Source organism: Myotis yumanensis, unplaced genomic scaffold, assembly GCF_028538775.1.
Source record: "Myotis yumanensis isolate MYYU_CA2020_CCGP unplaced genomic scaffold, mMyoYum1.0.hap1 SCAF_2, whole genome shotgun sequence".
Taxonomy (NCBI): domain Eukaryota; kingdom Metazoa; phylum Chordata; class Mammalia; order Chiroptera; family Vespertilionidae; genus Myotis; species Myotis yumanensis.
This window is the reverse complement of record NW_027223753.1, coordinates 100,450,840-100,476,507: the sequence shown is the minus strand read 5'-3', so window position 1 is coordinate 100,476,507 and position 25,668 is coordinate 100,450,840. Positions and strand designations below refer to the sequence as shown.

The window sequence follows — 25,668 nt, the reverse complement described above, 5'->3', positions numbered from 1 at the left end:
TACAATGAATCAGGGACATAGAAGGGGAATGGACTGACTATTCTTGGGGGGGGAGGGAAGGGGAATGGGAGATGCGGGAAGAGAATGGACAAAAATCGTGCACCTATGGATGAGGACAGTGGGTGGGGAGTGACGGCGGAGGGTGGGGCGGGAACTGGGAGAAGGGGAGTTATGGGAAAAAAAAGAGGAACAAATGTAATCAGAACAATAAAGATTTAATTAAAAAAAAAAAAAAGCCAGGGGCCGTCACAACCGAAACAACTGGACAGATGACTGAACAGCAGGCTGTGTGGGGTGACCAGGCTGGCAGAGGGGGGCAATTGGGGGCGACAAGGCCAGCAGGGGGGGCAAAAAAAAAAAAAAAGAATGTCCCAATGCAGGACTCCTGGTTGCATCTCCCTGCCCTGCTTCCTTTCCCAGCCTCTCCTCAGGCACCTCAAGTCTGTGCCTCTCTCCCTGCTCCAAACCCTTGGGCGAGTGTTTGCAATTGAAAAGTCCTTTGTTCTGGATTTAGAGAATAAAAGCAAAGACCAAACAAAACCAAAACAAACTGCAGGTTTGTCTCTTCCCAGCACTGTGCTGCTTGGCTGCCTTTCACTATGCAACCTTTCATGGCTGTGGTCTTGGGTCCAGATTCCCCGGCAGCCAGCAGCCCTGTGGCTTTTCCTTTTAACAGGTGGATGTTACACTTGTTGCCAAGGGATGTGGCTTTGGTGCAATGCAGCTTCCTTGTCACCCTCTTGGCCCACTGGCCAGCCTCCCATCTCGATTCCCATTCTTACCTGTCTCCAGGCGTCCTCTGCCCTTCCTTATTGTAAATTGTCTCCTCAGCTGTGTCTAACTTGTTAATTCCAGGTGGATGTTCACCGATTTAGTTGTATTCCTAGTCTGTCCCTGGGACAAGGTGCACAACACATCTGCCTATTCAGCTGCCATTTTTCCACCTCTCAGAACTGGCAAATTAATAGACACACAGAGAAGAGTAGAAGTTAACAGGGTCTGGGGAGGGAGAATGCAAAGTTATTGTTTAATGTATAGTTTCTCTTTGATATGAAAAAAATCTTTTGGGCCGAAACCGGTTTGGCTCAGTGGATAGAGCGTCGGCCTGCGGACTGAAAGGTCCCAGGTTCGATTCCGGTCAAGGGCATGTACCTGGGTCGCGGGCACATCCCCAGTGGGAGATGTGCAGGAGGCGGCTGATCGATGTTTCTCTCTCATCAATGTTTCTAACTCTATCTCTCTCCCTTCCTTTCTGTAAAAAAATCAATAAAATATATTTTTAAAAAAATCTTTTGGAAATAGATAGTTGTAATGATTCCCTAATATTGTAAATACACTTAATGCCACTGAATTTAACTAATTAAAAATAGTTAAAATGGTAAATTTTGTCATGTGTATTTTACCACAAATAACAGACAAACAAAACACATCTCAACTACATGGAGGTTTATCCTGGGAATTCAAGGATGGTCTAATATTCTAAAATCAAGCAACAGAATCATATTAATAGCTTAAAGAAAAAAAATTAAGTGATCACATCAAGTAATACAGAAAAAGCATTTGACATAACTCAATCTTCATTCAAGATAAAAACTGTTAGCAAACTAGGAATAGAGGTCATTTTCTTCACCTGATAAAGGCATCTACAAATAATCTACAGCTAATATCTACTTAATGGTGAAAGTCTTTCCTCTTAAGATCAGAAACAAGGGAAGGATGTCCTCTTTCACCAGTCTCATTCACCATTGTAGACCAATGAAATAAAGCAAGATAAAGAAATAAAAGTCATACAAATTAGAAATAAAAGGCATACATAATCATATAAATTTTCTATGTTGCCGGAAGCCGGTCCATCCTTGCTGCTTGACACAGTCGCTGCAGGGAAGAAACATCTGCACAGCATATGTTTCAAGGGACCTGGTGTATATGGCATACTGTTCTTAATATGTTTGCTCACCTTCTTGGCGCTATGTGTTTTAACCAAGGTCACCTCTCCGAGAGAGGTTGTTTCCCCACGTAGGGATTTTTCCCTGAAGTTAGGGAGGGAATAAAACCCCTTAACTAAATGCCAGGCGGGTAGTTAATCACTTTAACTATGAACAATCACCCTTAAGCTACATAATCTTTACTCCCTGGAATGGAGATAAGAAACGCCCTAACCTTTGGAATAGAATGGATAGGATTAAAATCAACTGGTATAAATACAGATGTAACAAGACAATAAAAGACAGAACTTGGCTGGAGATCCTGGCTAGGCTGCTGATCAACTGAACGCTGTCTCTATGTCATTCCTTCTTCGCCGACTCCGTCCACACCTTTGGGGACCCCTGGACCTGCTGGGGTTGGACCCCAACACTATGTCAATGTAAAATGCCAAGGAACCTACAAAAAAAACCCTCCTAGAACTAATAGGTCAGTTTAACAATGTCACAGGATACAAGGTCAACACAAAAATCAATTGTATTTCTCTATACAAGCGATGTTCAATGGAAGCTGATAAATCTAATAAAAATAATACCATTTATATTAGCTCAATAAAAAAGGAAATAACTATAACTTAACAAAACATGTACAAAATGTATATGCTTAAAATCACAAAATGTTGATGAAAGCAAAGAAGACCTAAATAAATGGTCATTCCTATTCTCATGGATTGGAAGACACAATAAACATGGCAATTCTCCCTATATTGATCTGTAGATTAAACATATGTCCAAGAGTTCCTACCATAATTTTCTTTTTTTTAAATTTTTTTATTTTTCTTAACTACTCTTTTATTTTATTTTTTTTATTTTTCGCTAAAAGTATTACAAAGGGTATTACATAAGTGTCCTTTTTTCCCCGCCGCCCTTGACAAGCCCCTGCCCTCCCTTACCCCCCAGTGTCTTATGTCCATTAGTTATGGTTATATTGGTGCATACAAGTCCTTCGGTTGATCTCTTACTCCCCTCCCTCCTGTCCCCCAACCTTCCCTGGCCTTCCCACTGCAGTCCGACAATCAGTTTGAGGCAGCTCTGCCCCTGTATTTATTATTGTTCAAAAGTTTGTAATGGTCTTAATTATCCATGAAAGAGTGAGATCATGTGGTATTTTTCCTTCATTGACTGGCTTGTTTCACTTAGCATAATGCTCTCCAGTTCCATCCATGCTGTTGCAAATGGTAAGAGTTCCTTCTTTTTAACAGCAGCATAGTATTCCATCGTGTAGATGTACCACAGTTTTCTAATCCATTCATCTACTGATGGGCACTTAGGCTGTTTCCAGATCTTAGCTATGACTACCATAATTTTCAATAGGATATTTGATGTTAGGATGTATTTGAAAAGACAAAGGATCTAATATATAACAATTTTTACAAATAAGTCAAAAATTGGAGGAATAACACCACTCAACTTTTTTAAAGATATTTTTATTGATTTCAGAGAGGAAAAGAGAGGGAGAGAGAGATAGAAACATCAATGATGAGAGAGAATCATTGCTCGGCTGCCTCCTGCATGCCCTACACTGGGGATTGAGCCCACAACCTAAGCATGTGCCCTGACTGGGAATCGAACCGTGACCTCCTGGTTCATAGGTCGATGCTCAACCACTGATCCACGCCAGCCAGGCTCACACTACTAAATTTTAAGGCATATAAAGCTACAGTAATCAAGACAGTGAAGTGTCTGCATAAAGACAGATACATAAACTAATGAAACGAAATGGAGAATCCTGATATAGACCTATGATAATATGGTCATTTGATTTCTACAAAGGGGCAATAGCAATTTAACAGAGAAAGGATAATGCTGGAACAGATGGATATCCATACACAAAAAAAGGCTCTTGACATAAACCTTCCACTTAGAACAAAAATTAACTCAAATTGGATCACAGATCTAAATATAAAGTGTATGGCATAGAAGAAAATCATTGTGACTTGGGGTTAAGCAAAGAGTTCTTAGACATGACATCAAATCATGATTCATAAAAGAAAAGTAGATATGTTAAACTTTATCAAAATAAAAAATGTTTGCTGTGTGGAAGACACTGTTTAGAGAATGAAATAAACTACACACTGGGGGAAAATGCCAATCATATGATAGAGAGCTTGCAATCAGAAGACAAAGTCCTCTCAAAACTCAACAGTAAGACAACAAACAACCAGATGAAAACATAGGCAACTAAAACACAGTTTACCAAGCAAGATATATGGTTGGCAAACATCCACATGGAAAAAAAACATTCAATAAGAACATTTTAATAGGCTAAATCCTATTAAGGACTAAAATAAAATGATAACAAGATCTGCTATACACTTTTTAGAATGATTTAAATAAAAACATACTGACAACACCAAGTGATGACAAGGATGCAGAGCAACTGGACCTTTCATATATTTCTGAAGGGAATGCAAAAATGATATAGCCACTCTGAAAAGTTGGGCTGTTTCTTATAAAGTTAAACCTGACACCCACCATAGGACCCACCACTCCTGAGTCTGTAGAGTAGGTTTTAAGCAAAGTTTTTCCTTAAAAGGCCAGATAGTAAGTATTTTAAGTTTATTGAACATAAGTCTCTCACAACTACTTAACTTTGTCATTGTAGTGCAAAAGTTGCCATAAGACAATATGTAGAGGAATGGGCATGGCTGCATTGCAATAAACTCATTTGTAAAAACAGGCAGCCAGCCCACAGGCCATAGTTTGTCAACCCTTACTCTAGAGAGCACAATAAATAAAAACTTGTGTTCATTGAAAACATGTATACAAATGTTTATAGCATTATATTTGTAATCATCCAAAACTGGTAATGACCCAAATGCCCTACAATTGGTAAATGACAAACCTGTAGTATATTCATACCATGGATCACAAATCAGCAAAATGAAAAAAGAGTAATCTATTAATATATGCAAAAACTTGGATGAATTCCAAAGGCATTATACTGAATGAAAGAAGCAAGTATCAAAAGGTTACATACACGCTGTATAATTCCATTCATGATATTCCTTAAAAGACAAAACCATAGTGTGGAGAAGTGATCAATGGTGAAGAAAGCAACTATAAAGTAATACTATGAATGTATATTTTTGGATAATGGAATTGTTCTGTGGTAGCTGACTGGGGTAGTGGTTACATGAATATACGTATATATATTAAAATTCATAAAACTATATCCCTCCCAAGTCAGCAATTTTTCTATATGATTATCTACTGAAAATACCAACAACTGTTCTCCCTATTAAAAAAAAATAATCATCACTTTGTGCCTTCATTTCCTTAACGATTTGCAAGCTGGTTTTTTCCTGCACCATTTCTTTTAAAAATTAATTATTAGTGCCCTAGCCAGTTTGGCTCAGTGGATAAAGATTTGGCTTGCGGACTGAAGGGTCTCGGGTTCGATTCCAGTCAAGGGCACATGCCCGGGGTTGTGGACTCAATCCCCAGTGTGGGGCATGCTGGAGGCAGCTGATCAATGATTCTCTCTCATTATTGATGTTTCTATCTCTCTCTCCCTCTCCCTTCCTCTCTGAAATCAATAAAAATATATATTAAAAAAATTAACTGTTAGTAAGTCTAGAGAGTTTTTTCAGTCATAATTTCTGATCTTTTTGCAGCATTTTATGCTGTTGATCAGTCTTTCCTTAAAGCTCTGGTATTTAGCTTCTGAGTTGCTGTGCTTTTTGAATTTTCCATCAACTACATTGACTGCTACAGGTAGTATCCTGTTTTCTTACATAACCTGTTTCCTTTTTAAAAAAATTCTATTTTTATTGATTTCACAGAGGAAGGGAGAGGGAGGGAGAGATAAGCTGCTTCCTGCACACCCCACACTAGGGATTGAGCCTGCAACCTGGGCATGTGCCCTGACTGGGAATAGAACCATGACCTTCTGGTTCACAGGTCGATGCTCAGCCACTGAGCCACGCCAGCTGCGCAACCTGTTCCTTTATTACTAGTAAGTTTTTTTTTCTTCTTTTTTAAAAATATATTTTATTGATTTTTTACAGAGAGGAGGAGAGGGATAGAGAGTTAGAAACATCGATGAGAGAGAAACATCGATCAGCTGCCTCCTGCACGCCACCCTACTGGGGATGTGCCCGCAACCAAGGTACATGCCCTTGACCGGAATCGAACCCGGGACCCTTGAGTCCGCAGGCCGACGCTCTATCCACTGAGCCAAACCAGTTCTGGCAACTAGTAAGTTTTTAAAAATATATATTTTATTGATTTTTTTACAGAGAGGAAGAGAGAGGGATAGAGAATTAGAAACATCAATCAGTTGCCTCCTCCACACCCCCTACTGGGGATGTGCCCGCAACAAAGGTACATGCCCTTGACCGGAATCGAACTGGGACTCTTCAGTCCGTAGGCTGATGCTCTATCCACTGAGCCAAACCAGTTAGGGCACTAGTAAGTTTAATGTCTGAACAAGCAATAGAATTATATAGAGCCATACTGTCCAATGTATATTGGACATATGGCAATTAAGCATCTGAAATGTAGCTAGTGTTACTGAATAACTGAATTTTTAATTTGACCTAATTTTAATTTTAAAACTTAAAACTTGATATTCAATTCTATTATTGACAACTTTTAAATATGTTTGGAACAACTTGAGTATATAAACCTATTTTTTCAACCCTAAATTTTATGAAATCTAAATGCAGACCTAAAAGTATTTCTGATAAAAACTTAGCATCTGAATTATATTTATATATATATAATACAGATTTTGAATGCTTAGTACAAATTTTGAATGCTTAGTACAAAAAAAAAGTAAGAGCTCACTAACAATTTATATTAATTGAATGATGAAATTATATTTTAAATAGATTGGGTTGAATAAAAGATTATTAAAATTAATTTATCCTGTTCCTTTCTACTTTTTAAAATTTGACTTCTAGAAAACTTTAAACTACATGTTGTGTCACATTATATTTATACTAGAGGTCCGGTTCATGAATTTGTGCACGGGTGGGGTATGGCCGGCCCACCCGGATCAGGGCTGATTGGGCCAGGTCAGCAGGGGGGAGGGGACGTGAGAGGTTGGCTGGCTGGCCCTGCCCCCGACTAGGGTAGGGGGGCCGATCAGGGGCCGGGTCATCTAGGGGGAGGGACCACGGGTGGTTGGGGGTTGCCGATTGGGGCCCCAATTGGGCCAGTTGGCCGCTGCAGTGCATGTCATAGTGACTGGTCGTTCTGGTCATTCTGGTCACTTGGCTTTTATATATATATAGATTTGCACTGATTTGGGGATTCAATTCCCATAGATACATACATACACACCTGTGTATGTATAGATATATACATACAAATTCATATACATATGTGCATATATGTTCCTTCATTTAGGATTTGTGCAAGTCCTGCCTCAAATGAGTCCAGGCAGGACTGTGTTATCATGTGATAGCTCCAAATCCTTCCTCAGTTAATAGGTGAAAGATCAGTTTCTGCACATGACAGGCAGTTTTGGTTATGGACATCAAGAGCAACATGTGCAAAAGCCTCTACTTTCAGAGATGGAATCAACGAAAAAGTTTCCAAATGAAAACAACTTAAATATGCCCAAGAAAGAAAGGTAATGTCAGTGGCAATGTGGTTTCTCTTATTTCTGAACTTCCTTTTCCCCCTCTGGTTTTTTCTTTTTAATCAGCTCCATGTAGGACATCCTAAATGCTACACGAAACACAAAAGATTATTTTTCCTTCCAATATTTAAAAAATGACATTTATAAATATATTAAAGAAACTTCTATATACAGTAGGTCCTCAGGTTACGTCAGAGATCCGTTCCTACGGTGCGATGTAACTCGATTTTCGCCATAAGTCGAAATCCACCTACGTAAGCACCTACGTCACTCACGTGGAGCACATAACAGCAGTAATGAAGTGAAACAGTAAAATAAATTTACAAGAAAGATAACAATTCCTGACCTTTACTTGTGGTAAATAAATAATAAAAAACATAAAGCACATATGTACATATGTCGAAATGACGGAACCTTTTTTTAATAAATAAACGAGAGATGGCGACGTAACCACAAAACAACGTACATCAAGTCCAACATAACCTGAGGACTGCCTGTAATCAGGACAGTGATCATTAGTAAAAACATCTCTAAGTAATCATATATTTTTAAAAAATATAGTTTATTGATTTTTTACAGAGAGGAAGGGAAAGGGATAGAGAGTTAGAAACATCAATGAGAGAGAAACATTGATCAGCTGCCTCCTGCACACCTCCTACTGGGGATGTGCCCAAACCGAGGTACATGCCCTTGACCGGAATCGAACCCGGGACCCCTCAGTCTGCAGGCCGACGCTCTACCCACTGAGCCAAACTGGCTAGGGCTAAGTAATCATATTCTTGATTTCTGGTAGTCACATTTGGAAATTGCTTCCTAACAATGATGTGCGAGTTTTTAAACTGTCCCTAGATGCACTAGGGGAGAAAAATCTCTGGGGGAGAAAAATCAGACTGGCCAAATATTTTTTTTTGCTAGAATCAATCCTGACAGCCCAAACTTAAAATAGTAAAAAGAAAAATGTTAGACTCTATAAATGTCCCAGAATTTGTCTTTAATTGGGAAAAGAATTAAACACACATGGAACTTTCTAAAATATCTTTAACAAGCCACTTTGGGAGCTCAATTAAGAAACAGAAGTCAATATACTAAAACAGATATTTCTGTGCAGCTCCAAAATTCTTTATAAATACAGCCATTTGGAAGGATGACCCTGGAGCAGAAGTTTCATACCTGTGTATTACATTAGGTGTGCATGCCTCATCTCAGTTGCCATAAATTGTCTCTGTAATTTCCTCCTGAGTAGCAGTCCTAACCACCCTGACTGCCACCATAGTCTCTGGAGCTTCCATATCCATATCCTCTAGGTCCGTGGTCGGCAAACTGCGGCTCGAGAGCCACATGCAGCTCTTTGGCCCCTTGAGTGTGGCTCTTCCTAAGCCTTAGGAGTACCCTAATTAAGTTAATAACAATGTACCTACCTATATAGTTTAAGTTTAAAAAATTTGGTTCTCAAAAGAAATTTCAATCATTGTACTGTTGATATTTGGCTCTGTTGACTAATGAGTTTGCCGACCACTGCTCTAGGTTGACTGTCATACCTGCCACTCCCATATCTCGGTCCATGCCCATGGGCCCCAAAGTTTGGTTCCCTGGGCAGACTTGCCTACATGGTTCACACAGGTCTGGCAACGGTCTAGAGACTCTCCATTCAGGGCTCTCATGGCATCTGAGGCTTTCTTTGGACTGGTGAAGGTAATGAAGCCAAAACATTGGGATCACTGAGTCTCTGGTCCTCGACAACAAGGACCTCAGAAATAGTCCTGAAGCTGAAGTGATCTTCCAGAGCCTACTCATCAGTGTTGAAATGGAGCCCTCCAACAAAGAGCTTCCCTCCTTCAGAGGACATGCAATGAATCTGAGTCCTGGAAATTAAGAAGCAAAAGGGTTGAGCATCAACCTCTGAACCAGGAGGTTACATTCAATTTCTGGTCAGGGCACATGCCTGGGTTGCCAGTAGAGAGTGTGCAGGAGGCAGCCAATCAATGATTTTCTCTCATCATTGATGTTTCTATCTCTCACTCCCTCTCCCTTCCTTTCTGAAATAAATAAAACATAAAATAAAATCAATAAAAAGTAAAAGGGCTAGATGGAACGTTAGCACTGAACTTCTTCACGAACATTGTTAACCCGTCATGTCTACTAAGTTCAAAGCCATGAGAATATTCAAAGTACAACCTACAAAGCAGTTATTTAAGATTACTATAGAATCATACAAATTGGGAGTGCTGAGAAAATGGTGAGATGAAATTACAGTATAAATGACTCTGAAGGAAAAGAATCATGTGACATGTGAAAGATAATCATAATATATGTCTGCAGTGGATGACGATCAGCAACAGAGCATAAAAGTACTTCAGGAGATAAAAGCAACTCTTGAGTTTGATTGGCAACAATGTTGGATGACTGCTCAATTAATTCAGAAGTTGAGCACTCAGACGAATTAGGTAAATCTGGTTCTAATCTATAATAATAAAAGCATAATATGCTAATTAGACTGGACGTCCTTCCGGATGACCTTCCAGACAAAGCCAGGGCTTCCAGGGAAGCCCAGGTCCCAGGTGCCAGAGGGAAGCCTCAGTCCCGGGTGCCAGAGAGAAGGTGGTGCCGGCAGCTGGGGGAAGGAAGGCCTACTCTGCATGAATTTCATGCATTGGGCCTCTAGTAAAAAATAAAACAAGCTAGATATTTCTATGGATTCAACTTATTCGAATTGAATGTACAATCAGCATAAATGGTGGAACCTTTAGAGTAGAATTCACCTGCTGCTACGGGATTCTTTGTTAGAGGACATTATAATTAGGTGTGTGGTTTTGGGGAAGAAAAGTCCTTTATGTTTCTCAGGAAGGTTCTCTCTTGAGCCCACTCCTTTTTAGTATGTTCAACTTAAGCAAATTAATTTTTTGGATTCTTTATCTGTAAAACTGAGGATAATAATAAATAATAGTATCCTCATATGGTGTTTGGGAAAATTAAATGAGTTAATACATGTGAAATACTAAGAAAAGGACATGCAACAGAGGAAGGGCTTACTTATTAGCTATGGCTATTATTACTAACACTTTTTCCAGGGCAAACTCATTATGTCAACTATTACTGGGAGCTTTATGATTTCTAAGTCTATCAGATATCTTGGTCCTATTATTTCATCTACCTAATAGGCATCTCTGCTTGGATATATAAATGGCACCTCAAGTGAAATAAATCAACTACCTAGAATAGGATTTCAGCTCTGGCCAGTTTGGCTCAGTTGTTTGGAGTGTCATCCAGTACACTGAAAGGTTGTGGGTTCAATTTCTGGTTTGGGCACATACCCAGGTTTCCGGTTCAATCCCTGGTTGGGGCAGGTTCCGGAGGCAACCAGTCAATGTTTCTCTCTCTCTTTCTCCATTTCCCTCTTACTGAAATCAATCAATAAGCATGTCCTCAGGTGAGGATTAAATTAATTAATTAAAAAATAGGATTTCCACCCCAAATGAGATTCTCTTTACATGCATGTCAGTCACGCTAGTAACCTCAGACTCATCATTTCCTTTTCTCTTGTTCACATCCAATATGATTGAAATAGAACAAAATGCTGGTTTTTCCTTTTTATAAAGGCAATACCTGTTCATTGTAGAAAATTTGGAAAATACGGAAAAATAACAAAATATTATCCATAACAATAACATCCTAAACTTTCTGTTAAGAATTTCAACATAATTTTCTATTTTCCCAGATATTCAAGAGCCTACTGTATATATACATGTGATCTTTTAAAATATAAAAATGTCTTCACTATTGAAAACATTTTGTAAAACTTGTTTTCAACTGAGATTTTAAAATTCAAATTCTAAAAGAAAACATTTTTGAAGGTTTGGAAAATACAGATAACTCAACATCTTGAGATGATTGCTGTTAACATTTTGGTGTACCCTGTTTTGCTACTGAAATATAAATTTGGGGGGCATTCATATGTATGTACACATAGGTGTAATATAGTTATAAAAGTCCAAAAACAGCATTTGTGGCCTACCTTAAATTATGCACTTCTAATTTTTCATATGCTTTTAAAAGCATGAATTAAATTTAACACATACGCTTCATACTCATACATGTCCGACATAATATATTTAACCAATTGTCTCCAAAAGGTTCAAATTGGAACACACTCACCAAAATGGCCTGAGTGCTAAAAAGAACAAAAGACCAAAACTTTTGAGAACGCATCAGGTAAAAGATCATTTCATTGATATAGTTCAGCAATTTTCAACCTTTTTCATCTCTTGGCACACATAAATTAATTACTAAAAATTCTGTGGCACACTGAAAAAAATATTTTTTGCTGATCTGACAAGAAAAGGTATGATTTTGATTCATTCACACTAGATGGCTATTGTTGTGTGGGCTGTTGCCATTTTTAAAATATTTATTAAAAGTATTTTTATTGATTTCAGAGAGGAAGGGAAAGGGAGAGAGAGAGAAACATCAATGAGAGAGAATCATTGATCAGCTGCCTCCTGCCCGTCCCACACTGGGGATCGAGCCCACAATCCAGGCATGTGCCCTTGACTGGAATTGAACCTGGGACCCATCAGTCTTCAGGCCGAAGCTCTATCCACTGAGCCAAACCAGCTAGGGCTGCTGTCATTTTTTAAAATAAATATTTTTTTATTTTTAATATGTTTTTTATTGATTTTTAGAGAGAGAAGAGAGGAGGTAGGGAGATAAAAACATCAACAAGTTGTCTCCCTTAGAACCCCAGGGGTGGGGATCAAACCCTCAACCTGGGTATGTGCCCTGACAAAGAATCGAACCAGCAACCTTTCGGTGCACTGGCCCACGTTCAACCAAGTGACCCACACCAGCCAGGGCTGTGGTCATTTTTTTTTTATTTGGCAATCTAAGGGAAAATAGGTCATTACCCCTTATTAAATAATCAGGTAGTGCATGCTTTAAAAATTCTTGCGGCACACCGCTGAAAATCGCTGATTTAGTGTCTAGTCCTAGCCCATGTCTGCTGAAAAACACTTGTTTCCCACACCAGCGCTGCCCATTCTCTGACAGCGAATCGGAATGTGACTTGTGACCCGCAGGCGCGGAGCCCAGGCGAAGGGGGCCAGCAGGAGGTGCCATCAGGATGAGCGCTACGTGAAGTACGACGTGGGTGGTGCGCAGCCGGATGTGCGCAGTCCTGCGGCCGCAGTCGTGGGCGAGGCGCATAGTGCTTACGCAAGACGCACGCGGGGTGGTCCTCTCCTCTGCCGGCGACGGCGCTGCGTCACTGGTTTTAGGCGCTCGGCGACTGGAAACGGTAACTGCTTGGGCCTCAGCGCTGGCCTGTCGCGCCCTGGGGTCCAGGCTGGCGGCGCGATGAGGCGCAGCAAGGCGGAGGTGGAACGGTACATCGCTTCGGTGCAGGGTTTCACCCCTTCGTCCCGAGAGGTGAGCGGGTACTGAAGAGACGGGTGGCTTCCGCCCAGGCCTGGCCATGGCCCCGCGTGGCGCTCGCCTCGCGCCCGCCGCTCGCCCTCCTCATGGCTCACGGCGGCCGCCGCTCCCCGGGACTTCTGTTGAGACGCCGGCCGGCTTGCGCTGTCCGATGGCGGCGTGGGGTTCTCGAGCTGGAGGGGCCCTGGAGGAGGGGTGAGGCCGCGGCGGGCGGCCTTGGGTGCCAGCGCTTCCTCTTTCTCTGGCCCCTTCTGACTCACCCGTGGGCCCAGCCTGTCCCGGGTTTCCTTGGGCGCGGGCGGCCCGCAAGGCCTCGTCCCCGGGCGTGGGCGCCTCCCACAGCCAGCGGGGTTCTTTTCGTCTCCTGGACAGTTACCCGCCGCGGCGGAGGCGGCGCCTTCCGGCCTCGGAGGTTGGTGGAACCCCGCGGGGATTGGCACAGCTCGGGTGGGCCCTTGCTGCTATGACGGGACCAGTGTGGGCGTGCAGGTGACCCGCAGCAGGGACAGTCACGTGTGCAGCTGCCTGGCTGGTAGACGGCGCAAAGGATACTGGAAGTGCTCCGTGTTTTGAGGCGGCCCCCCCCCCCCCCCCCGCACTCTGAAAACTTAATTATTTTTTTTTAAAAAAAGTAAAACGGAATCTTGGGAATTCTAAGTTTCTTACAGGACGTTGTTAATATGCCTTAAAAATTTTGACTTTTTCGACCGCATGCTCTTAGAGGATTTTTGCTCTTTTGAAATAAATACTGTACTAGATAAATTTTGTATTCAACGTGACTTTAGTGATTGTGTGTGTGTAGTGTGAGGAAAAAGGAATTAAGTGTGGCTGTACTCAGAATCTTGAGTCGGTTTGCCTGTGGTTGAATCTACTCTTCGGTTTATAAGCTGTGGGACTTGAGGCAAGTTGAACGTATTTCATCAATAAGATGGAGTTTTTTTTTTTTTTTTGATAGGAGCATATAGGATAATCCATGTTGAGCGTTTAGGGCAATGCTTGGTACACAGGAAACACTAAATGAATGTTGATGTTAAAAAGAATCGGTCATTCTGACCTGTTGTGGGCAAGGGCCTATAAGAATAAAAATAAGTGAGGTAATTTTTTAAAAAAACAACCCCCAAACTCAAAGAGGATCAACACATAATTGTATCTTTTGTCATATATTAGGCATTTGTTATCTTAATTTGTGCTCCCAACAACCCTGTGGATATTGACACCCGGAGAAATTAAAGATACTTATTCAAGTTCAGTAAGTGTTTCAGCAGGACTTTGATAGTGGGTCTGATTTAGTATTTTTTAGGAATAGTGGAGTAGGTTACAGCCTGTTTCTCCAGAGAAGAATGGGTACCTACAAATTGCTGGTGTAGTCATGAACACATGTGGTGTCCGAATATAAAACAGAATCTCATTAAGGGTTTTTGTACCCTTGAAATTGATATGATGCCCCCCTCCCATGGGAAATGGGTTTTATTTATTTATTTTATTTTTATGATTCTTTATTGTTTAAAGTATTAGATACCACTTTTTTTTTTTTTTTAAAAGCAGGTTTAAAGCTTTCATGAGATTGTTAGTGGGCACCCTTGCTCCCCAAAATTAAGAACCGCTGTTCTAGACAGAAGTTAGAATGTTCTTTGAATTACCTAGCTCTTCTATCACATAAAGAGGGTTGGAGGCAAATTTTTAAGGATTGGTTATTATGGCTATCTCTCTTTTACATTTATTTATTTATTTTTTAAAAAAATACATATTTTATTGATTTTTTACAGAGAGGAAGGGCGAGGGGTAGAGAGAAACATTAATGAGAGAGAAACACGATCAGCTGCCTCCTGCACACCCCCTACTGGGGATGTGCCTGCAACGAAGGTATATGCCCTTCACTGGAATTGAACCTGACACCCTTCAGTCCGCAGGCCGACGCTCTATCCACTGAGCCAAACTGGTTAGGGCTCTCTTTTACATTTAAAGAGTATTATTTTAATCAGATGTTTTTCTTCAAACAAGGAGAAATAGTTTACTTTAGAGCCTGGTGATTTCAGTGGAATATTGATTAACTTTGGAACTCATGATGGCATTCGTTAAACTTGCCTCTAAGTGAAATGACAAAAATGGGTGCTTTGGGTAACAGAAAGGAGGTGGTGGAGGCAGCAGTGACAGGCGCTGTGAAGAGTAGAAAGACTAGTATTTACTTGGCTCCCATTTGGCAGAGACTGGCCCTGTGTGAACTGATCATGCTTTCTAGGTTGTCCTATTTCTGGAGTGAGGTGGTGGGTTCATATTCTCAGATTTTCCCTTGCTGCCATTTGTTCATCTCTTTTGTTTTGCCATTTTTCTTCTCCTTTACACAAGCTCTTGTTGAAATTTTCTTTTTTTTTTTAAAATATATTTTATTGATTTTTTACAGAGAGGAAGGGAGAGAGATAGAGAGTAGGAAAAATCGATGAGAGAGAAACATCGATCAGCTGCCTCCTGCACACCCCCTACTGGGGATGTGCCTGCAACCCAGGTACATGCCCTTGACCGGAATCGAACCTGGGACCTTTCAGTCCGAAGGCCGACGCTCTATCCCCTGAGCCAAACCGGTTCGGCTCTTGTTGAAATTTTCGCTTGTGCTTCTTTAATTTTTATTTTTCCACATGGCTTCTATTTAGTTTTTTAGATTTCTGTCTAGTTAGCTTTTCATTCCAGACTCCTGATTTCTACTCCTCGGAAGCAATTTGACAACTCTTAGTTGTTTGTCCTACCATTCAGCTGTACTTCTGAATAACATGTATACTTTTTTTTTTTTTTTTTTAACAGAGAGGAAGGGAGAGGGATAGAGAGTTAGAAACATCCATGAGAGAGAAACATCGATCAGCTGCCTCCTGCACACCCCCTACTGGGGATGTGCCTGTAACCAAGGTACATGCCCTTGACTGGAATCGAACCTGGGACCCATCAGTCCGCAGGCCTACTCTATCCACTGAGCCAAACCGGTTTGGGCAGTGGTTCTTAACCTTCCTAATGCCGTGACCCTTTAATACAGTTCCTCATGTTGTGGTGACCCCCAACCATAAAATTATTTTCGTTGCTACTTCATAACTGTAATTTTGCTACTGTTATGAATCGTAATTTAAATATTGATATGCAGGATGTATTTTCATTGTTACAAATTGAACATAATTAAAGCATAGTGATTAACCACAAAAACAATATGTAATTATATATATGTGTTTTCCGATGGTCTTAGGCGACCCCTGTGAAAGGGTCGTTCAACCCCCAAAGGGGTCTCGACCCACAGGTTGAGAACCGCTGGGTTAGGGCAACATGTATACTTTTATTTCTTGATTTTCTTCCCTCCATTTTAGACACTTTCTGCTCTGTTCCTCCAGACGTCTGCCAACAGATGTTTTTTCCCACTCCTTGTTCTTCCAGAACTGTTTCTGTAATTTTTAGTTAAATGAATATTTAGTGTTTATATACTTACGAGAAAGTATATGTCTTTGAACTTGAGTTGTCTTTATTGTGTTGTTTTATTTTTTTCTGGAGTTAACAATTGGTTTATTTTTTGGTGTGTTTAGCTTTCTGTGATGTATTATTAATTCTTTACTCAAACCCAATTTAAACTCTCAAGTGTGATCAAACAATTCACATCACCCACAATTTCAAGTTAAAAAACATTTTTTTTTTTAAGTGTATTTCTTCTGGAGCACTCTTGTTTTACTGCTCCAGCCTGGAGTGGTTTCTGTTTCTCTGCTACACAGCTGTGTTCCTGGGACTTTTCCTTTATCATTTTGAGAAATCCCTTCACTTTTCTGTGTTAGACTTTTGGTTTCTTGTAACTCTTGTCCTCTTACTTCCTCTGTTTTGGTTTAGCACAATCTCCAGTTTGCTTTGAGAAGGAATGAGGGGGGAACTTTTAACATAGTGTGTCTGATTACCTAATTTAACTGATAGTTTGGTTATCAGATTCTAGATTTGAAATAATGTTTTCCTTAATTTTGAGAGCATTGCTTAATTTTCTGATCTTTTGTACTATTAGATGTTTGATGTGATTCTTGTTGATAGCTTATAGGTTTTCTGAAGATTCTTTTCAATTGGCAAACTTATTTCTTTCAGTTCTGGGACATTCCTTTGAGCCACTGTCTGTCTCTTTTTTCTGTCACCTTTCAGATGTGTTTGCTTGTTTATTATTCAATATTGTTCTTCTCTTTTTAATAGACTTTTTTATTGATTTTAGAGAAAGAGGAAGGGAGAGAGGGAGAAACATTAATTGGCTGCCTCCTGCACACCCCCTACCAGGGATGAAGCGGGCAACCCAGGCATTTCAACCTTTTGGTACCAGAGACTACACTCAACCAACTGAGCTACACCAGCCAGGGCTCAATATTGTTCCTTAGTAATTTCAGATATACAGCATAGTGGTTAGAAAATCGTATACTTTACAGAATGGACCTTCTGTTGCTTCAAGTACCCACCTGTCCCCATACATAGTTATGATACTAGAGCAGTGATGGCGAACCTTTTGAGCTCGGCGTGTCAAAATTTTGAAAAACCCTAACTTAACTCTGGTGCCGTGTCACATATAGAAATATTCATAATTTTTTTTTGATAGTTGCAACCATAGTAAAAAAAAGATTTATATTTTTGATATTTATTTTATATATTTAAATGCCATTTAACAAAGAAAAATCAGTAAAAAATATGTATAAAATGAACAAAAACAGAAAAACAATGTACATTTAGGAAAAAATAATAAAAACAATGATAATCAAATGGTACGAAAACTAGAAATTAGTGACTTTTTTGGTGCTGAAGTTTGTCTGCTAATTCTTTGATTGCAGGTTCATACTTGGTGGACTTCAAGACCAAGCAAGCGCCACTAACTTCATCTGTTAGCCGGTTTCTTTTGTTCGTTTTAATATTATTATTTATTTACTAGAGGCCTGGTGCACAAAAATTTGTGCACTGGGGGGGGGGGGAGGGGTGGTCCCCTCAGCCCGGCCTGTGCCCTCTCCCAGTCTGGGACCCCTCGGGAGATAACGACCTGCTGGCTTAGGCCTGCTCCCGGGTGGCAGAGGGCAGGCCCAATCCCTAGGTGCAGCCCCTGGTTGGGCTCAGAGCAGGGCCGACTGGGGAGTTGGGGCGCCGCCCCCTGTCATGCACAGAGCAGGGCGGATCAGGAGGTTGCGATGCCACCCCTAGTCACGCTCAGGGTAGGGCCGATTGGGGGGTTGGGGCACTGCCCCCTGTCACACTCAAGGCAGGGTCGATGGGGAGGTTGTGGCGCCACCCCCTATCACGCAAAGAGAAGGGCCGATCAGGGGGTTGGGGCGCTGCCCCCTGTCACTCACAGAGCAGGGCCCATCAGGGGGGTTGGGGCTCCATACCCTGTCTCGAACATAGCAGGGCCGATCAGGGGGTTGGGGCGCTGCCCCTTGTCACGCACAGAGCAGGGCCCATCAGGGGGGTTGGGGCGCTGCCCCCTGTCAATCACAGAGCAGGGCCCCTTCAGGGGGGTTGGGGCTCCGTACCCTGTCAACACACAGAGCAGGGTCGATCAGGGGTTGGGGAGCTCCCCCCTGTCATGCACAGAGCAGGGTTGATTAGGCGGTTGGGGAGCTCCCCCCTGTCACACACAGAGTAGGGCTGATAGGGGAGTTGGGGCACCGCTCCCTGTCATGCACAGAGCAGGGTTGATCAGGGGGTTGGGGAGCTCCCCCCTGTCACACACAGAGTAGGGCAGATAGGGGAGTTGGGGCACCGCCCCCTGTCACGCACAGAGCAGGGCCGATCAGGGGGTTGGGGCACCGCCACTGTGACACTCAGGGCAGGGCCGATGGGGAGGTTATGGCTCTACCCCGTCACACACAGAGCAGCGCCCGTGGGGGGGGGGACATGTTGGGGCGCCACACCCTGTCACGCACAGAGCCGCAGGGCAATCAGGGGGTTGGGGAGGTCCTCCCTATCAGGCACAGAGCAGGGCCCGTGGGGGGGGGGGGGGGTATTGGGGCGCCGCACCCTGGCACACACAGAGCAAGGCGGATAGGGAGGTTGTGGCCCCGCCCCCTGTCACACACAGAGCCGCAGGGTGTTTGGGCGCTGCCCCCTGTCAAGCTGATCCCGGTGCCGGGAGGCCTTGCGGCTCCGCTGATCCTGATGCTGGGAGGCATATTACCCTTTTACTATATAGGATAGAGGCCTGGTGCATGGGTAGGGGCCGGCTGGTTTGCCCTGAAGGGTGTCCTGGATCAGGGTGGGGGTCCCCACTGGGGTGCCTGGCCAGCCTGGATGAGGGGATGATGGCTGTTTGCAGCTGGTTACACACCCTTCAGGGGAACGTTGGAGTCCTCTGTCACTGAAGCAAGCAAGCCTCATGTTCGCTTCAAGCTGCCTGGCTGCCGGCCACCATCTTGGTTGGCCGTTATTTTGCACATCGCCCTGATTAGCCAATGGGAAGGGTAGCGGAGTGATGCCAATTTGCATGTTTCTCTTTTATTAGTGTAGATTTTTAAAAATATATTTTATTAATTTTTTACAGAGAGGAAGGGAAAGGTATAGAGAGTTAGAAACATGGATCAGAGAGAAACATCCATCAGCTGCCTCCTGCACAACCCCTACTGGGGATGTGCCCACAACCAAGGTACATGCCCTTGACCGGAATCGAACCTGGTACCTTTCAGTCCGCAGGCAGATTCTCTATCCACTGAGCCAAACTGGTTACGGCTGTTCGTTTTAATATTATTTAATGCTGAGAACAAAGTCTCACAAAAATATGTTGATGAAAAAACTATTAGCAAAGCCATCGCTAGATTTTTTTATGTCGCTAAAAGTGTCAGGTACTCTGTTCCAAGCACTCAAACTTTCTTGTTCGTAGTTGCACTCTTCTTCATTATTCAAACGATTTCATTCCAGATTTTCAAGTTTCGACCTTAAGTTGACAAAAACATGAGTCCAAATGCTACCTTGAAAATCTGCAAGTTGCACCTCTAAATCGTCAATTTGCATCCATTGGAAATCCTTTAATTCCAAAGTACTGTAAACAACTACATCCAGATACTTAATTATTTTAATGGTCTATTCTAGGCTTCTAAATTGGTCGAATCTTTTGCTGAACTGTTCAAATAACGAGTTTACTATATACTGGTACATACGTATGGGCTCCATTACACTCATTGTAGTGGCCTTCTCGAAATAGTTTTTTATCCGAGGAAAATACTTATAAGTTTTAGTTTCAATATCTTGCTTGAAAATTTTAAGTTTACTTTCAAAATATTTGATGTATCCAAACATAACGTCAATACTTTTGCCAAAACCTTGTAATTTTAAGTTCAGTTCATTCATATGAATAGAGAGATCTGTAAAAACCATCAGATTGCTGACCCACTTACGATCATTGATCTGTGGAAAGTTTGCCAAATCCTTATTCTCAATAAATACCGTAATTTCTTCAAAGCACTCCAGAAATTGCTCAAGTACTTTACCTCGACTCAGCCATCTCACATTATTGAACATGAGTAGTCCACTGTAGGTTGAATCAACTTCCTGTAAAAGTACAGAAAATGGCCGAAGCCGGTTTGGCTCAGTGGATAGAGCGTCGGCCTGCGGACTGAAAGGTCCCAGGTTCGATTCCGGTCAGGGGCATGTACCTGGGTTGCGGGCACATCCCCGGTGGGAGATGTGCAGGAGGCAGCTGATCGATGTCTCTCTCATCGATGTTTCTAACTCTCTATCTCTCTCTCTTCCTCTCTGTAAAAAATCAATAAAATATATTTAAAAAAAAAAAAAAAGTACAGAAAATGCTCGCTTGTGAAGGGGTCGAGAAGCTATAAAATTCACAATTTTTGTTACAACTGACATTAAATCATTCAATTCTGAGAGTCCCGATTTGGCACACAACACCTCCTGATGGATAATGCAATGAAAAGGTACAAGTGGATGTCTAATAGCTTCCATAAACAATTTCAGGAATCCCACATTTTTTCCCACCATATTTGGTGCCCCATCTGTCGTGACTGACACAATTTTAGAGATAGTATCAATGTTTAGGTCACTGAGTGTTTTATAACAACCTTACATATTTCGTTTCCTGATGTACTTATTGGCACTGATTCTAACTTTATCAACTCTTCTCTCATTGTGAGACCATCAGAATATCTAGCAATTATGGCCAACTGAGCATTTGATGTGACATCAGTAGTTTCATCAAGAGAAATAAAAAAATATTTACAACTATTTAAGTCTTTTTATAATTGATGTACGTTTTTGTTAAGCTCTATTATTCTGTTTTTGATAGCATTTCTACTGAGTGGTAACTCAGAAATTCTTTTAATAATATCATTTTTATTTTTCATATCGTGAAATAGAGCTGGTGCACATCTTAAAAATGTTTCCTTAATAAATTCTCCGTCACTGAGGGCTTTTCCATGCTAAGCTATGGAGTGAGCAATACAATAACTTGCTGATGTTAAATTTGTAGAGCATCTTACAAATTTAATGATGGAATTTGATTGACTTTTATAGAGGTGTAGCTGCCTAGAAATGTATTCCTTCCTTTCATCGATACTTTTTTTCAAGAGCTGACAATGATTAGTTTCAAAATGTCTTTTTACATTTCACGTTCTGCTTACTACCTTTTCATTACACAGTATGCACCATGATCTGTTGTTTCTGTCGACAACCCCGTACATCTCAGTCCATATGTCTTGAAAGGGTCGGCTACTGCTACTTCCACTTCCTTTATCATTCAATCTTGCTTTTTTATTTTTTTGATTCTCCATCACAAGGCTGCAAAAAATAAGTAAATATAAATCACGGCATTTTTTATAAAAGGTTGATAGGTTTCTTACCTATTAACTTTTTGCACTGTTGTTGCACTGATTCCTGGTGCAAAACAATTCAAAGATAGTATGTATAGCCAACAAATATATGGTGCTGTAATCAATTATCCGACACGCAGAATGTCTCGTCGAGCACTGTTGCACTGTATATCTTTTTCTTCTAACCCTCCCACTCCTGTCTCCTAACGAACATGGCGATCAAGTGCATCTGTTTGCCGAATGCACCCGAACGCACGGGAAGCTTACCTGAGGCACATGTTGACAATAACAAGACCTTTTCCAGAATTGGGCATTTTGTCACTCAAGTAAAAATAAAATGTCATGAGTAAAGATTAATCTCTTTATAGTGCAATTCTTAACCTTTTTATATTAATGTCAGTATTGGAACAATGTATCTTGGATGTTTTCACTATGTATCTTTGCTACGCAACACCGATGTACATGTTTACATCCGGTTTTAGAATTGCATTATTGATCATGAGTAATGTGAGTAATAATATTACTCGAGTGATGCCCAACTCTGGCCGTTGCGAGAGACAAATATTTGAATTATGCAATTTTTTGTCTCTGTTGATGGGTGTCACCCAAAATGAGTTCGCGTGCCACCTCTGACATGCGTGTCATAAGTTTGCAATCACTGATCTAGACTTTGCTTATCCTTATCCTCACCCTTGTCAGGTCTCAACAAGTTTGGAGTCCATCATTTTATACTGAGAACAAGCCCATTTACTTGAGTTTTTTGCAGGGTGTGTGTGTGAAGAGTGGGGTTGGGGAAGAGGGGAGTCAGTTGGGGCCCGGAGCATGAAGATTCGTGCGCTGGGGGTGGGTCCCTCAGCCTGATAGCAGAAGGAACATCTATTGGCTGCCTCCTGCACAACCCCACCGGGAATTGAGCCCGAAATCTGGGCATGTGCCCTGACCCAGAATCAAACCAGCAGTTTTTTGGTGGGCTAGCAACTTTTTGGTTCATGGGACGACACCTATTGAGCCACACCAGCTGGGCTTAATCTATGTGTTTCAATATTTACTTTGGATTTCTTGTAGATAACATATACAGTTAGTTGACACTTGAACAGTATGGGTTTGAACTGCGTGGGTGTACTTATGTGCAGATTTTTTTTCAATAAATATACAGTCAGCCCTTTGTATCCCTGGGTTTTGAATCTGCATTCAACCAACTGAGGATTGAAACTACTTTTGATCTGAATTTGAGAATCTGCGTTTGCAGGGGTGGGGATGTGGGGTACTTAAACATGGTTTCTTAAGTGGGATGGAGTTAGTTCTCCTAACCCCTATGTTATTCAAGGGTCAGCTGTATGTACTTAGTGTTTCTATGAAACATTTTGCAAGCTGAAATGGCTAAAGCAAAGAGTATTCCTGCTATTGAAAGTTTGCATTAATGAAAGACCTGGATTATATGTGTTTTTGCTACCTGAAAGAAATCTTAACACATTAAGCGCCCAATCAGTTACCGGTGACTGACACTATACTTTCCGTCCGGAAGACAAAACAGGCTGGGCGCTTAACATGTTAAGAGGGTTTTTGCTTTTACCTGTAATTGGAACATACTGTTTTTATTTTAGAGAGAGAGGAAGGGAGAGAAAGAGAAAAACATCAACATGAAAGAGAAACATCCATCAGCTGCCTCCTATATGCCCCCTACTGGGGATTGAGTTTGCAACCTTCTGGTGCATGGGATGATGCTCAGCCAACTGAGCCACACCGGCAGATCATAATTTTTGATCCACTCTGACAATGCTGTCTTTTAATTGGTGCATTTAGAGGTGATATTGATATAGTTGGATTCATATCTACTATATTTGTGGCTGTTTTCTTTTTGTTGTCCTTGTTGTTTGTTCCTGTTTTTGTTTTTTACTCTTTTTCTGCCTTTGTGTTTTTTAAAATCTGTTTTTACTGATTTTCAGAGAGAAAGGGAGAGAAAGAGAAACATCTATTGGTTGTCTCCTGTACGAAACCCAACCAGGGATCGAACCCTTAACCTAGGTATGTGCCCTGAACAGAAATGGAACCAGCAACCTTTCAGTGCATGGGATGCTTCTCAACTAATTGAACCACACTGTTTTTTAATTGAGCATTTTATGATTCCATTTTTGCTTCTTTCTTAGCTTATCAGCAAGATGTATTATTATTATTTTACTTGTTTAGTGGTTGCCCTAGAGTTTGCAATATACATTTATATGTAAACCAAGTCTGCTTTCAAATAACACTGCATTATTTCATGAGTAATATGAGTAACTTGTAATAACAAAAGAATCCTATTTCTTTCCTCCTAGCCCTCGTATCACTGCTGTGATACATGTTACTTACATGTAAACATACATGGTTGTATATATATGTATTCAATTATGAATGATATGTAAAATGTTTATGTATGTATGTGTGAAGAGATGAATTATTTAATAGATGCTGCTTGAAGAATTGACACTTGTTAATTATTTGTTTAAAATATAGGGCTTTAGCCTACGTTATTTACCAAAATGTTTCAGACTTAACAGTAATTTTGGAGAAACTGAAAGAAAATGTAGATGAATACTTCATGTATCTCAAATGAGAAAGGCCTTTTTAAAAATCATGTAATCTGAAAAAGTAAACAGTAAAGATTATTACTGTGTAAAACTTGAAGTCTTATTTCCCAAACTCATTAAGCACTGAGACAAATGTCAACCTAAGAAAACTGTGGAAAACCCTCAAATATCATTGTGGTTTAGAACTCTTAAAAATTATTCAGTTTTTTTCTCTGCCCTCTCAAAATTGGAATAGCTAAAGTACATTAATAACTTATACTATAAATATTTGAGTGTGACTATTAAAACTATCTTATTAATTAGAGAAATGCTAGGTTGACTCAGTGGTACTTCTACCTATCAAATTAGCAGCAGTTGAAGAAATGGAAAAAATCAGTATTGATGAATATATACTCTGATTTAGGCATAGAATACTGAGTAGAGAACTAAATTGATAGAAACTTTATGGAGGAGAATTGGTAATGTAGCAAAAACATCAAATTTTTATATTCTTTGAACTAATTAAGTTTTAGAAGTCTTCTATCTATATATAAAAGGCTAATATGCAAAGTGTCCCCTCGGGAGTTTGACCGGAGACCGGGAGTTCGATCGCTTGCTATGATGTGCGCTGACCACCAGGGGGCAGCGCGGAACGAAGAAAGGCCCAAGCCAGCAGCCGGAAGGCCCTGATCGGCCCCGATCGCCAGCCAGGCCTAGGGACCCTACCCGTGCACGAATTTTGTGCACCAGGCCTCTAGTTTATCATAAGGTCATAATCAGTGGGTACACAAATTTATCTGTATTTAAGTAAATATTGAATATATATCACCCGTGAGATAATGTTCTTGGATCCGTGGTAGTTATAAAGCCTCAGGGGCCCTATCCTGGTAGAGCCTACAGTTTTGAGGACAAACATTCATACTAGTAAAAGCAGTACAAATAATTACAACTTGTATAAATGTAGTGATGGAAATAAATAGGATTTTGTGATAAATACTGATGGCATGCTTCAATCAGGGAAGGCAGGGGGGGCGGGGAATTATCTGAAATTCCACCATATGCTGTGCTGTCTTATTAAGGGAATTATTGGAAGCATTTAGACAGAACCTCATTCATGTTACTTTGACTTAGCTATTTCTTAGGCACGTTAATATGCCATTTATCTATATTTATCATCTATTTATTTATTGGTTAATCCTCACCTAAGGATACATTTTTTTTAGAGAGTGGAAGGGAGGGAGGAGGAGAGAGAGAAACACCGATGTGAGAGAGACATCAATTGGTTGCCTCCTGCACATGCCCTGACTAGGGCCTGGGAATTGAACCTG

At 41.0% G+C, this 25,668-nt stretch overlaps 2 protein-coding genes across 3 annotated transcripts in view; one reads left to right on the top strand and one right to left on the bottom strand.

The window, feature by feature from the left end:
- Positions 1-8,675: 8,675 nt before the first annotated feature.
- RBM3 (RNA binding motif protein 3) lies at positions 8,676-9,513 on the bottom strand. The gene is given in 4 exon segments (XM_070403476.1): positions 8,676-8,892; positions 9,089-9,152; positions 9,154-9,301; positions 9,304-9,513. Coding segments are annotated over 4 exon segments (450 nt in total). The 5' UTR covers positions 9,419-9,513; the 3' UTR covers positions 8,676-8,769.
- Positions 9,514-12,830: 3,317 nt separating this feature from the next.
- The window catches only part of LOC139003698 (E3 SUMO-protein ligase RanBP2), an 88,828-nt gene continuing 75,990 nt past the window's right edge, over positions 12,831-25,668 (top strand). For both annotated transcript variants that reach the window (XM_070405856.1, XM_070405857.1), the window contains exon 1: positions 12,831-12,993. In XM_070405856.1, the coding sequence (XP_070261957.1) occupies positions 12,922-12,993 (72 nt within the window). In that variant the 5' untranslated portion in view covers positions 12,831-12,921. The remainder of the gene's footprint in view (positions 12,994-25,668) is intronic.